Source organism: Cimex lectularius, unplaced genomic scaffold, assembly GCF_000648675.2.
Source record: "Cimex lectularius strain Harlan isolate CLEC.00 unplaced genomic scaffold, Clec_2.1 scaffold8, whole genome shotgun sequence".
Lineage (NCBI taxonomy): Eukaryota > Metazoa > Arthropoda > Insecta > Hemiptera > Cimicidae > Cimex > Cimex lectularius.
Window position 1 is genome coordinate 1267237 of NW_019392656.1, and position 15009 is coordinate 1282245.

Sequence of the window (15009 nt, forward strand, 5' to 3'; positions counted from 1 at the left end):
TGACACATCTACCCGGAAAACAAACACGTTGAGCCCTGAAGATGATCTCAATAAAGGTCGAAACATTGGCACGATAAAGAAATTTTTTTTCTAAAACCTATGTCACGCCAGACCGCATCTCATTTTAAACATAGAAATCACCTCCAGCGTTAGAAACATTAAGACATTAACACCGAAATTACACCAATTAAAACTCAGTGCCGCCAACATACTACCTACAGACACTTTAACAAAATTCTACAACAATTTCCACTTTGACCAAATTAAAAACAAACACACCATAAAACTTAACAACTTAATCAACAAACAAACACCTGTTAACACAAACAATTGGTTTCTAAACCTAATTAAAGGCAATATCAACACGACACACAAGAATGACACATCTACACGGAAGACAAACACTTTGAGCCCTGAAGATGATCTCAATAAGGCTCGAAACGTAGCACGATAAAGAAAATGTTTTTCTAAAACCCACGTCACACCAGACCGCATCTCACGATCTCCAAATAATCATTGGCTAACGGTCACTAAACACCACACATAATAATTATGTTTTTAATACACGACTTCAAATTTCTTTGAAGAACGACTCAATAATGAAAGTAAAAATACGAGTCGTGCTTTAAAGAAATTTGAAATGTTTATTGGAAATTATGGAAATTTATATAAGGTTATAGAGACTTCTCATTTTTAGACTTTCGAAGACCTGTTCAATTTTTTTCTGTTCATTCCCTAACATTTCCTTTATAGTCCAGGGGATTTTGGGGTAATGAGCCAACCTCAGACAAAAGGAAAGGGGCGCAAGTATGTGTAATACTTATGTAAGGTATGGGTTGAGATGAAAAAGTCAGTGTCACGAGCGGGATTCGAACCCACGACCTCCGGCTACATACGCCGCTGCTCTACCACTTGAGTTATAGTGACTTCGATCCACTCGGACACTAACTTCCCACCTTCCGAGTGGTTCGAAGTCACAATAGCTCAAGAGCGTATTATCTCAATCAATGCCTTATAAAAAGATTAATTAATTGAAAAACGTTATTCGGTCAATCGGACCACGAATGGAATTATGTGTAATACATTTAATTTATCACCACAAAGGCAACTTGGTGGTATCGATTCTTACATGAGGTGCTTGTTGGTCATATTTGTGTGCCCTATACGTAATCGACATTGTACGACCTCATCAAGCCTGTAAGTTTGGAAGGATATTTCCCAAGGTTTAACAGTCTCTTTTATGTCTCTTAATTTGTTAGAAATGGTTTGTTTACAATGATTTTCCCAATTTTCGATTAATTTAAATTTGAAAGTAGACTTTATATCTTCAGGGTTTATTAAAACTGAGACGATGGGATTGTTCTGTCGCTTTTGCTGCGTTATCAGCTAGTTCATTTCCCTCAGTCCCAACATGGCTTGGAATCCAAAGGAAAAGAAGAGCCGTTCCGAGATTTTTTTTTAAGAAGAAATCGTCTATCAAAAGTTTAATTAAGTCTATTTGTACATATTTTTATGATGGTTTTGCCCTGATGATGATTAAAATAGGTCGAATGCTTGGCAGTTGTCAATAATAACTGAATAAACTTTTTCATCGAGATTATTCGTGACAGTCAATAAAACATTACATCTAATAAAAACGGTATTGTTTTTACCGATGCATCTGTCTAGAACGATCAAAATTTGGTCACCTCATGAAAGCGAAATTATAACCAGAAAAACAGTCCAAGGCTGATGTAATTCCTTTAAAATAGTCTGAACAAAATGTCTTACGAGAATTCCTCATAAGATATGGGTGATGAACATGTTTGGTCGTTTACGAAAATTTTGGGCCGCCTATCATTAAACTAAATTTTTATTACATATTCATACTGTTAATAAAAAAAGATTTAAAATAATAAAACTATTTGTATAAAAGTATACGTGGGTGAAATTTAGATTACATGAAAAGCAATATCGGAGTCTTTTTATCCAATTGAAAGATATTTTTATGAATAGTTAACGTCGATTTAATATTTCAAATTTAAAAAAGATATGGTATTTCTAAAAGAGGGCTTAAGCATTTAAAAAATTAAACCCCTAGTCGGCATAATGGCACTTCTCAATTCGCCACATTTTCATTAAGATTTTTTAGGTCAAAGTCATCCATCAACGTCAATCATCCGTGAATAAATTGCGAAGCCTTTCGTCCAATGCTACATATGATAAGAGTAAGACGGCAATTGTGTTGTTGATAAGCGAGACGTTTCTTTAAACAACTAAACAATACAACTTCGTATAATAAGTTTGTTGACGACAATGTAGAATCGAAGATTTTTCTTGAACTTGCCCAGAATAAAAGCCCCGAGACGTATGAGTTGTAAAATGAATTAGTCCGCTATTGTTAAAATGTCAATAGAAGAGAAGAAGAAAAAAGGCCATAGAAGGTTTGTAGTGTTAGTGTTAGTGGAGATCCGTGAGTGTGCGGATGGGGTGTGTTGGTGCCTCTATGGGTAGAAAGGGTTCGTCTCTGTAATTTATTTTATCCCTGTAGTGGCACCCGTGGCTCACCCGACCGACCCACTCACTCTCTTTCCAATCCCTCTCTTAGTAAGGCCTCTGGTTGCTATAACAGGTTTTTTTTTCCATGAAGAATTGGACAGTGGATCCTGGCGAGATTGGGTCTCTGTATCAAAAATAATAATGAAATTCAATCATAAGGGGTTTTGGACATTTTTACCCCGAAATGACTAGTTTAAAAAAAGCATAAAGAACACTAGTTTTAGTAATACGATACAATGGCAAATTTGAATCAGTTTTAATTTAATTTTTTTCAACCCTCTCTCTCCCCCTCACCCTCTCNCTCTCTCCCTCCATCCTTCCCTCTCTCCCTCTTCTCACCCTATCTTCCTCTTCCTCTCCTTCTTCCTTTTCATTTATAAACTGTTTGAATTATGGGCAGTACAAAAAGGCAAGGCTACAGACAAAATATAACAGTTTAAAACAATTTGTATGAAGTCTTCTGAAATTTTTATAACAAACACTTTTAGAACTAATTTATAGAAATTATCAACTGAGTAACCAATATATCCTAAATAAACTAATTAATTTAAAAAGTCTTCGTGTGTTTGTGCATGTGCAGTATCTATGTAATTTTTTAATTGCTTTTAACTACTCATGGATATTGCCAATTTTGTAGTATTTACTTTCCCTAGCATTTTTATTACATTTGTATTATAAATTCCATTAAAATTTATTAGAAATTATTATGTTTGTTACTGAAGGAAAATTTAATAAAGGGATTTTGAAAAATAATGAAATAAAAGGTTTTAATTCCATAATTTTTTTTATTGGACACAATAGTATTTTTGAATAATTAATACCGTGTATGTTAGCTAAAAGCTCTGTATACCCGTTAGGCATACTGTTAATAAGGTTGTCACTAATTTCATAAGGAATTTCACTTCAGAGATGTTGCAACGCTGCACTTGTTGCAGGACAACTGGCTGCGAATGGTGATCGAAAAGCCTTCTCTGTAACACATACCACAGGTCCTCAATGGGATTGAGGTCTGGAGGCCAAAAGGGAAAGGGCAGATGAAAATTCCCAGGTTTTCTACATATTGATGAACAACTCTGCCTCTATGAGGTCTGGCATTGTCAACCAGAAATAGAAAAACCCTGCCAATGAGATCCCTGGTTTGTGGGATGTATTCCTCAATAATTTCTTGGGCATAACGGACTGTGATGAGGTTGCCTTCAACAATATGGAGTCATTCGTCCTCCAGTGTAAATTATACACTGCCCCTGTTCTCGGTAGACTCTTCCGGTGCCTGCTTTCACTATGCAGACAGAAATACGACACATCAGTAAACATAACTGCATTCCAATAGGTGGTCTCTTCTGCACTCACTGCACCATGAGTTGCTGATGGTGGGCTGTTGCTGTAGGTCTTCTCAATAGGGCTACGCTGTGAGGCCAACGATTATAAATTGTTTGTATTGACAAAGGCCTTGCCAAACCATCTAGTACTTCAGTTAGGATCTGTCAGGCACTATGAAAAAGGTTCCATCTTGAAGCAGTGACAGTATTTATGTCCTCCTTTAGCATCGTAATGTGCTGAGATCCACTACCAGGCATCTTATTGACCCTTTCAGTCTCTCAGAAGCAGGCTAGCAAATTTTGATCCCAGATCAACAACAGCAAATACTGCTTAATCCTGTAGAAGGAAAGCTGGCAAGAGACACTGGTTGTTGAATTGATTCTTACTTTCCTTTCTTGATTTTTAAGAAATGACCTTTGGACTGAACTCTAATTACATATAAGAGGTCAATTGGACGACTCCCTGACACAAAAATTTTAGTTATGTCCAATTGAATGGGGGAACTAAGAAAATTTTTACCATTAATGATCATCTCTGATTAGGCCTCAGGATTTACTTATACCCTAAACACATCCAGCAATGATAAACAATGGACGATCAAATTAATTAACAGTTATAGCCACTGGGAAATAACCTAGTTACTTGAATGTCAGGTGCTGTTGATTCTTGACCATGCTAATCAAATTTAGTATATATATTTATGGAAACACACTCTGATAATGGAAGTATGGCTATAGAAAAATATTTATTGGTTCAATAATCTACATCATCTCTCTCCTTGATATGATACTCTCCTAGTTTGGTGGGTCTGTGTGGTATTTGGTATTATATACCCAGTCAAACACTCTCGCTAATAAATACATTCATTCTACATGGGAAAAACCACATATGGAAAGCCAGAAAGAAGGGTGTTTAATTACATGAAAAAAAGCATTACTTATTATCAATCAATCAAAATTATTATCATTAAATTTTATACAAAACTAAATCTAGTTTTATCACTTTTCTTTCTGTTACATTAAAACATGTTAAAAGAAAAACTCAATTGCTAAACAATTGCACACAAACTTATTATTTTGTATTATTATTTATTTGACTAACCTCAATTTTGTTTTTATTTTTCAATATATATTGCGATTTAATTTTAATATTCAATATTATTCTGGTTTTGGTTTTTTCAGAAAGCTTATTTGGATTGGATATGCAGTGCTAAGATCAGTTTCTGGGATAAAAAACGAAACATAAAGCCATGCCGATCATTTTGCCACAGGGTAGAACAACGATGCCCTTTCTTCCTGCCTTTAGACAAAGGCCCAGCACATTACGCTGGTGAGCCTACCTTCCTGTGCCTAGGTGAGTGCTTAATTTATAATATACACCATTTTAAAATGACAAAAAAATTTGTATGTATATAATGACTAAGAATTGTTGTACAATTAAAACAAGGCATTTTTTGATTTATTAACAGTAGTTTTAACTATTTTAATGTAATTTCATGTCTAGACATCTTGTTTATTATTAATTAATGCAATAATCAAGTTTGATTATATATGGTAAAGATTTAATTTTGGATAATGCTAAGATTCCTCTGCATGCTAGGAGATAAGCAACGTCGTTAATAATAATTTAATAGGCATGACTTTTAAAACAAAAGATGAAGTAAATTGTGTTATTATTATTTAAAATAAAATTAAATAACTTTAACATTTCCACAGACAACTGAAAAATAAAAATGACCGCCTGTTTGAAATGATCCAACTGTTAATTTTCATTGTTTTCCAGACCCGAACATTGAGGAAACGGGGGAGCAAATGGCAAAGTCTTCATACGGGTCAAATAATTGTTGTTATGATGAGTGCGAAAATGGAATATGCTCGAAAAACTCCTGTGATGACGACTCGAGCCCTAAGCAGGATACCTCATCGGCTGCTTCCCACCCTACAAACCTCACCACTCTCATCCTTATGCTCACTTGTCTTATTATGTACAGGACTAGACTTCTCATATAGCACTTACTTAAATAAAAAGCTCATTTTGTGTCACATTCATTTTTCATTAACGATATAAATGTAAATGTATATTTATGACCGTATGATTTTCACGGCTTCCTATTTGGAAGTGACGCCTCATAGTGTAACATTGAGAACACTATTCATTTATGTGTGTATATATGAAATATACTTCTTTGTGGCCTTGCAAAATAATAGAAAGAATGATCCTTTGTATTGTCAACAGGAATTATTTGCTGGGCAAAAAACCCCTGCTGGTATACACTGGATGATCTTAGTTTAATATGAAATGTTAAAATACGTTGTCATTAGTTTTCATACACACTTTTATTTATTATATTTGAAAAAGAAAAAGTTTTTAAAGTAATAAAAATTGTGTATTTGCATACAAATTTTTATATAAGTGAACTGAAGGTTTTGTCTTTACCACATGTTATGATATCTTGATGAAAAATGAACTGTGTTGCAATTATAAAATGTGAAGTGCAAAGTGATACATAAACTAATTTAATTTTACGGGAATTTTCGTGCTTATATCTTTGAAAGTGGACAAAAACATAAATAAAAAATAATAGTCCATCGGTGCCTGAGTGTTCAATTGGCTGATAGCCTTGGAAAAGTGAATTGTGTTTGTGTCACATCAAATGTTATTTGGTGATAAACATTAAACAAAAAAGACTATTAATTGTGAATTTTTAATAAGATTAAACATTTGTTAACCTCGAAAATTAGGTGACAGAATTGGTGTGTGTGTTCAAAATTATGTTTTAGTTTTTAACATTAGTTTTAATATGTCCAACCCAACAATTCAAGAAGAAAAAAATATTAGTTAAACAAGCTGTGGCAAAAGGAGAGTGTTCTATTTATTATAAAAATAAAAAGGTTTTAAGATTCTGAAGACATTTCCTATTGTCACAGCTGTGTTAAGCTATAGATCTAAATAAATATTTAAAAAATATATTAAAAAAACAAAAAAACAATTTTAAAATAAAATACTAGAAATTCTGTTAGTTTGCCTAATAAACAGGACACCAAAAGGGCTGGGGATTACTCGGCAAGGCGAAATTTAACAAAATGAATAAACATGTTACATATGAAGTAACGCAGAAGGTTGTTAAATTTGGAAAGGATTTACACTGTTCCATTGCCATTGTAGAATGTAATATACATAGGAATGAAATAAGTTAAATACCCAGCCCTCACTTGATAAAGGCAACTTGTTGTTGGTAAATTATTTAAAAAGTTTAGGTACAAATAGGACTGACAGTAAATAAAGAAAATAAATAAGTTCCTTCATGTATTCATTTTTAGGAACCACAAAATAAGCTCTGAAGTAAGATGCAATATTACTACGCAAAAAAAAAATATGCAGGCCTAAATTGATAATTGGTGGTAAAGGAATTAGAGATCTCAAAAATATTTGATAACTACGATTAAATTACATGTAAATAAAAAATAATTCATTCAATTAGCCTGAATAAACTGGGTAAGTTATTTGTAATATTTTTTAACTTAAAAATCAGTTGTACTTTTCTTTTAGCTTTCTATTTCTCAAGAACAATATTGTGATAACAATACAATTCAAGCCATAAAATTTTTATAAATAATATTAATTGATATTTGTATTCAAAATAAGCCAAGTAAAAATGAGATCTCATTTTGTGATTAACAGCCTCAACAAACTTTATCGTTTATGAATTATTCTTTATTTTTATTGTTTACGACTGTTAATAAGAAAGAAAAGCAATCTTAAATTATGATTAATAGAAGACAATATGTAACTAGAGTTAAATTGAGCTGTCCGATACAGGTGAGAAAAAATAAATGAAATCTGAAATTCAACTATAGTAAACTGTGCACTGAATAGGCATGTATTAGACGAGATGTAAAGTTTGTTTAAAATTTTTAATTATACAATTGAATCCATCAGTAGTCGTTATTATTTATGATTGAATTCAACTTAATAAAATAACTGAGTAAATCAAAAGGTGTTAGAAATGCAATTGTGTAATGGCTAGTATTAAGGGGATTATGCTGCAGAATAATCTTTAATAGACATTTTCATTAAGTTCAAGGTTCACTAGATGTTAATGATGTTGTCATTAGTACAAAGACATTTATGCAATTAAATTTGCTAAAATTTCTGTGCAAATTGTAGTGTTTTTATATAACAGTTTGCCTGCAGTTATACTAATTATTATAATTTTTTTAAAATTAAATAAATACAACATGGAGGAACTACTTAAATTTTTGACGTTTGTAACCAGTTTGTTAATTTGTTAAACTTAAATCACGGTATTTAGGAGATCATTTATGTATTGAGTCATCGATTATTTTGCTAATACATATATCATGTATATGTGAAATAAAACACCAATATTTCGCTTTCAGATTTGCCATGGTTGAAAAGAATCTGTTTAATATTCTCAAGAATCTGTTTGCTGAAGCGTTCAACTGGTAATCACTAAGTCATGACTTTACTGTAATTATTTTGATAAAGGTACGAACTACGTTTCATTCCCTTTTGATTTTTTTTTTTTATTTATTTAAAATTATCCATGTGATTTTACTTTTTTAACAAATAAAAAGCAATTATTTGAAATGTTGTAATTTAATTAATTTTTTTGCTCCATAACTTCAATTATACCAATTTGTGCTTACTTGTTACATATTCGATATATTTTTTTTTTTGTTAACTCTTTTAAATTTTATTAAACAAAGTATTTTATATTTGTTGTATGCCCAAAGACTTGAATTTTATGTACTTCCAGTTGTTAATGTTATGAAAAATTACTAATTTGCCAAAAAAAAAGTAATAATAATAATAATAATGTTAAAATGGGACAATGCCTAGTATTTTTTATTAAAAACATATTTGTATTTGCAATTGTTCCAATAAATTGAAATGGTTTGACCAATACTGTGGCATTTTTGTGTGAATACAATTACATTTGCGTCCGTGTATATTTAGTTGTTAGTTTCTAATTAGGTTTCTATTAAAATAAGAAAGTGGGGTGTGTTGACAAAGGCCTTATACAGTGTATAACACAAATTATTCAATATATTTATTGAAATAAAGTGTACATCTGATCTGGGATGCAAAGGGCAGAGACATAAAAGTTACTTATATTAAATGATAAAATGTATTATAAACACATATTTTTGTTTTATAATTTTTAATAAATCATGAACACAGAATCAGTAGCAATGGTAGAGAGTATTTATCTCAATAGATTTAAATGGAAAACGTTGTATGAGTCTCTTAATTAAGTATGCAAAATATTAACATATATTTTCAAGCCTAAAAAAATATAAAAATCTAAAAAAAAAATTATCCAAATTTAATAATTTACAACGAATACTGTTCCAAAAGAAAAAAGTTTTTATTACTAGATCAAGACCCCCCCCCCCAGATAAAATTGTAATTATAGACCTAATAGGAAAACAGCACAAATTTGTATATTAAGTAATTTCATTTTGGCAAATCGCATTATTTAAAATTTGATATTAATATTTTCACTGTTTGTGTAACTTGGTTTTGGTACTTTTAAAATTAATATCAATTTTTCTCTAAAGTGATTTTGCCAATGATTTGTACAGTCTGTCAATATAGAAGCCTCCCATATAAATTGTTCAGTATATTGGTTAGATAAAAATAATGAGTAAAAAATATAAATTGTGAATGAAAAATATTTAAAAATATATAAAAAAAAGATTGAACAATAAAAAATTGTAGTGTATGTGGAATTTTTTGTAGAGAAATGTTTGGAAATGTTTGTTTTTGTTTACACTGTATAAAAATTGAAAAATAAATAAAAGTATATATAGCCATAAATATATTGAGGTGGCAAAAGTCCATACCGAAATATTACCCAATTACATACAATTGTACATAACCCTGAGGGTTTATAGTTGGACTCGTTACAAATTAAGGAACTTATTTCTCAAATTCAAGAATTTAACTGGTTTAGTCCAGAAGTGGTGTCTAAATTTTTTTCAATTTTATTAATTATAAAAATATTATTTTGTAATAAAAATGAAACATTTTTTAAACTGATTTGATGTTTATTTATTTTGAAGCAAATGGGGAAATTTTCGCTGAAACGCACAAACATGGTTTCAATAATATTCAAACCTGAGAGCCTGTATCTGAATGAAACTGAATTTGGAAGCAAAGTCAATTTTAAGAATGATGAATTTTATTGAAATCATAAAAACTTTAGGCATCACTTATACGTTTGCTTTCACGATGCATCAATGGTTTGCAAATTGTTTGAGGGGTTGGAGCAAAATTTTATTTAATATTTATATTATTTGTTAACAAAAAAATATCAAAAAGTGACATAAAAAAGAAATATGTTATTGTTGTTGCAAATTTATTGTTAATCATAAGAAAAAAAATTAAGTAAACTTGGATTTTTACATTCGACTGTATTTCCACCATTTTGGTTTAACTTTGAATTTTAAAATACCTATGTTATTGTTAGTACAATTTGAAAATTTATTTGTATTATGAAAACGTTTGTGTTGACGTATTTTTTTCATTAACATATAATAATTTTAGTATTGATTAAGGAAATATAGTCGAAGCCCAAATTTTTAACCTGGCATTTTATGTATACATTTACAAGGTTATAATGCTCATAAAAAAATTATGAAAAGATTGATATCTTGCAGTGGGATAACTTTTTTTAAGAGCATTATAAAATTTAAACAGTTACATATAAGGACAGGTTAACCTTAAAATAAATTGATTATTAGATAAATATATAAAATATATATTCCCTAGTGACCTGTTTTTTGTAAACAAACACTATCGGGTTGATATAAATATTGTGTATAAATTATTAAATGCAACTTCATGGGGTTGCTGTGGTTACGCTCGCTGTGTACATATTATTCATATAAACAGATTGGTAATAAAATAATATGCGAATTAGTTTTTGAATATATTTCACCCCAACAACCTAATTTGTAATTATTGATATTTTAATTTAAAGTTTAGTTTAATTCACAAATAAACATTTTTATTTTGTGTACAATTTTTGAAAATAATTTTAAAATAATAAATGTGATTTTAGCTTATAACTTTTTGTAGATATGTCACACAAATGATAGAAGAAAAAAATCAACGCAGAATGCTGAGTGGATTTATTTGGAAACACATAAGCTCAAATCTGCACATGTATGTACATATACATATATACAAACACATGTACAGAGTTGAGGCTATCATTTCTTGCAGTCCGCTGGCAATTCCAGCTTTTGTAATTTATAATAAATCACCGACAGGCTTCAAGAATCACCCATCCCCAGGTGTTGGCAGTCCGGGATCAAACCATCTGTCTTATCCATCCAGCCACCTAGGTTGGGATCCGACTGCTGTCAATTCAGCACCCAATGCATCCAGTTCCTAGATCCAAACCCATTCACACTCTCACTCATTATTTCCCACTTACTTACAGATATTTACATTCACTCAAATATGATAGCTGAGTAGTCGGTATTCCTCCATCACCTTCTACACATATTATAAATCTAACCTAATTGAGGTCGATGGTGTACTCAATATTTTGCCATCTACCCTCTCACTCTAAATACATTAACTTTCAACACACGCTGTAGACACAAAACTATCATTACTATATACAGTAAATACAAGATTAAGTATATACAATAAAATAACTTTTATGAATCACCGATCGCTTGACAATTTTCATACCAGGTGGCATTCCTGTGTACTCTATATCTAGCAAAAGAATTGCACCCCTCAATTAGGTGGGATACATCGAGCAACCTTGCTCTGCAAGCCGGGCACATATGCAGACTTGGGCTCAAAAGTAATTGTCTGTGGGTCAACCTCGCACGGCCTATCCTAAATCAAAACGATTACTTAGATTTCTGTCCCTCAATGTTGCAAGGGTGAATTCAACAAATAAGAAGAAATTTAATGAATTTGTTGAATTATCAAAAAGTTAAAAGTATGAAGAGACAAATCTACAATTGTGACAGACATAAATTTGTATGTACATTGTGCATCCTCCATATCAGTCCGATTTTGACGAGTTAAAAGAAAAACTTCCTTAAAAACAAATGTGTACCTTTTCTAAAAAATTGTCCTAAAGCCCATAAATCCATAGCCAAATGTTCATTTTCCCTGTCCGTCCTCTCCCTGAGAGTTCATATTTATTCAATGTGCATTTAAATACGAATAAATTAAACTTAAATTAAAATGAAATAGTGAATTATTGGGATTATAATTGCTAAATTATTTAATTATTTTAATAGATAAGTTAAATTATTTGTAATGGACTTATATTTACTGGAAGCATTACAATTTTAGAAAGCATGCACGTAGTAAACTAAGAATAAATAGGTAAACAACAACAGTAGTTCAAACACATAACTATTACTTATTCCATTATTAATAAGTAATTAAATTATAATAAAAATTATAACAAATGAAAAAAGTATTTGCTATGCCTTTTATATATTATATATAGAACTATGCAACTATTTAGCATTTTCAGCAATTTTAACATATGATAAAAGTTAATTATTAATCACGATAGTGAAAAAATAATGAAGACCAAAAAATGTAAAAAGTTCAAATATTCTATTGCAAATATGCTAAGGTATGCCTCAAGTTCTTCTTACTTTTCTCCTCATATTGATGAACTTTTAATCAGTATTTTTACCGACAATGAAAATATTGTGCTCACTACTTTAAAGTCTTTATTAGAGGAACAAGCCGAAGAAAGGAAACGCAAAGGTATACTCAATTTGGGGATATCAAAGAGGTCCTTCCAGGTCACATTTCACTTAGAGTACAGTTCTTATGAATATTTGATTAAAGTTTTAAATAGCGTCGGTCTCGTGGGTGTTGAAAGGCAAGTACTGGTGCTGCTGAGATACCTCAGTACTTGTCATCACGACTTTGACAGTGAAGAAAGTAAAGGTGAAACACTTCTCGCAATTCTTGAACATATGTCAAATGAAATTATAAAATGTCGACAACTGTTAAAGTGCACATGGCCAAAAATAGAGGAAATGGAGGATATAACAAAGAAATTTGAAAAAAAATATGGTTTTAAATCCACGTTAGGAATCCTCGGCAATATCATTTTGCCGCATGCAAATGATTTTTATTTATTAGTCCAAGTACTCCTGGATCATAAATACAGATGCAGAGATTTGTATCTGACGACTAACGCTAACCAAATTGAAGCTTTCAAAGAATGCAATTTATATCAGAGGCTTGAGAAATCCAGTTTTGACGTCAAATTGATCGCAGGGCCGAAATACTATGGACAAAAGTTTATTCTTCAGGACTCCACAAGTGAACTTTGTGATTTTGAAAAACTCCAATCCAGAGCTTTAGCACATATACAACAATATTTTAAAATTGCGATCCACCGATTTCCAAGAATAGTAAATAATAATGTATGTTCACTTCCTATAATTGCAGCTGCCTTTATTATTCACAACTTCTGTCATGCAATAAATGATACTGCTGTTTTTTAATAATTAATTGTCATTTATTCAACTATTTTTATTATAAATTCATGTTCTTCATATACAAGTACAAAAATGAAATTTTATATGAACATCTTGAGCAAACAGGAAATAAATTATATAATTTTAAAAAAAATTGTTTAGATCATATGTTCAAAACTAAAGTTCTGCTTTTAAAAAAGATTAATACAGTTAATTCATCTAAAAACAACAGAATGATTGATTAATGATTAAAAAATCATTGACTATTGGAATTTTTTTCTTTAAGAGGGTATTTCAACTACAAGTTAATACTAATTTAAGTCGGGTTCGAAATCAGGGCTGCTGGATTCAAACCCGGGACCTTTACCATACAGTGATGAGTCACTACTTTAACCATTGTGGCCACCGACTTCCCCAAGGATTTTATGGCCTTAGCATCAACAATTTATAATTACATAAAGTAATAAAATTGTGAGAGTAATGTTGAGGCCTGTAAATTTGTGAACAATAATCTCACCCTCACCAAACAACCTGATTATTACTGTTATAATTATAAAACATTGTTAAATTATAAAATAATATACATAGATAATTTACTGAAATAATTATAAATAAACAATTTAAGTGCTATAGGTGTGCTAGAAGGTACTATTTTAGAGCTACCTGCCTCAATTTCATTAAATTTTGAACAAAATTTGAAGAACTGATTATATTTTCCATTCAATTACTGCAGTAGTACTTAATGCTTTATTTTTTTGAGAAGTTAATTGTTTGAAGTGCCATATTTTGTAATTTTTTTTTAACTTAAGGTTCTATTTTAAATTTAAAGGAAAACTGTGGACCCATTTGTCCATGAGGAAATAAGAAAAGCGCCCTCCATACAAGAAATACTTCCTTCGTACAAGAAATACTTTAATATAAACATTGCTTTGGGGTCAGGCAATACATTAAATCTTAAAAAAAGGCATTCTTACAATTGTTCTGAAAAAAATACACTTAAAGACAACAAAAAAGTATTTTGTTGTTTATTTCACACTATATGCATTTTTATCGTTAATTACAACATACTTATTTTAATATAAACCCAAATTAAACTAGATCAGAAATTCATGAGTTAAAAAAAACAGTAAAACAAAATAATTTCTAATAAATTTTAATGAAATTTATAATAAAAATGCTATGGAAAGTAAATACTACAAAATTGGCAATATCCATATTCATTTTTGAGCAGTTTAGTTAAAAACAATTAAAAAATTATATAAGTATTGCACATGCACAAACACAGAAAGGCCTCGTAAATTAATTAGATTATTTACGATATACTGGTTACTCAGTGGATAATTTCTATAATTTAGCAGTAGTGTTGTAAATTTTCCTTCAGTAAAACAATAATTTCTAATACATTGTAATGCAATTTATAATAAAAAAATAAAATGCTACGGAAAGTAAATATGTACTACAAAATTGCCAATATCCCTTTTCAATTTTTGACCAGGTCTCTCCCTGATCTGAACATTGGTATTCGAACATTCCAATATTCCAATCTCTACAAATATCACAAATTGAATATTGTGAAAGATATATAGCATATAATATATAATTATGTACGTAAAAACATTAGGGCAAAATGTAGATATGTAATAAA

The 15009-nt window shown here is 30.5% G+C and overlaps 1 protein-coding gene across 2 annotated transcripts in view; it reads left to right on the plus strand.

The window, feature by feature from the left end:
- Nucleotides 1-7232, plus strand: part of LOC106669675 (transmembrane protein FAM155A) — a 57115-nt gene extending 49883 nt beyond the window's left edge. For both annotated transcript variants that reach the window (XM_014399316.2, XM_014399317.2), the window contains exons 3-4: nt 5040-5211; nt 5641-7232. In XM_014399316.2, the coding sequence (XP_014254802.1) occupies nt 5040-5211; nt 5641-5867 (399 nt within the window). In that variant the 3' untranslated portion in view covers nt 5868-7232. The remainder of the gene's footprint in view (nt 1-5039; nt 5212-5640) is intronic.
- The last annotated feature ends 7777 nt before the right edge of the window (nt 7233-15009 follow it).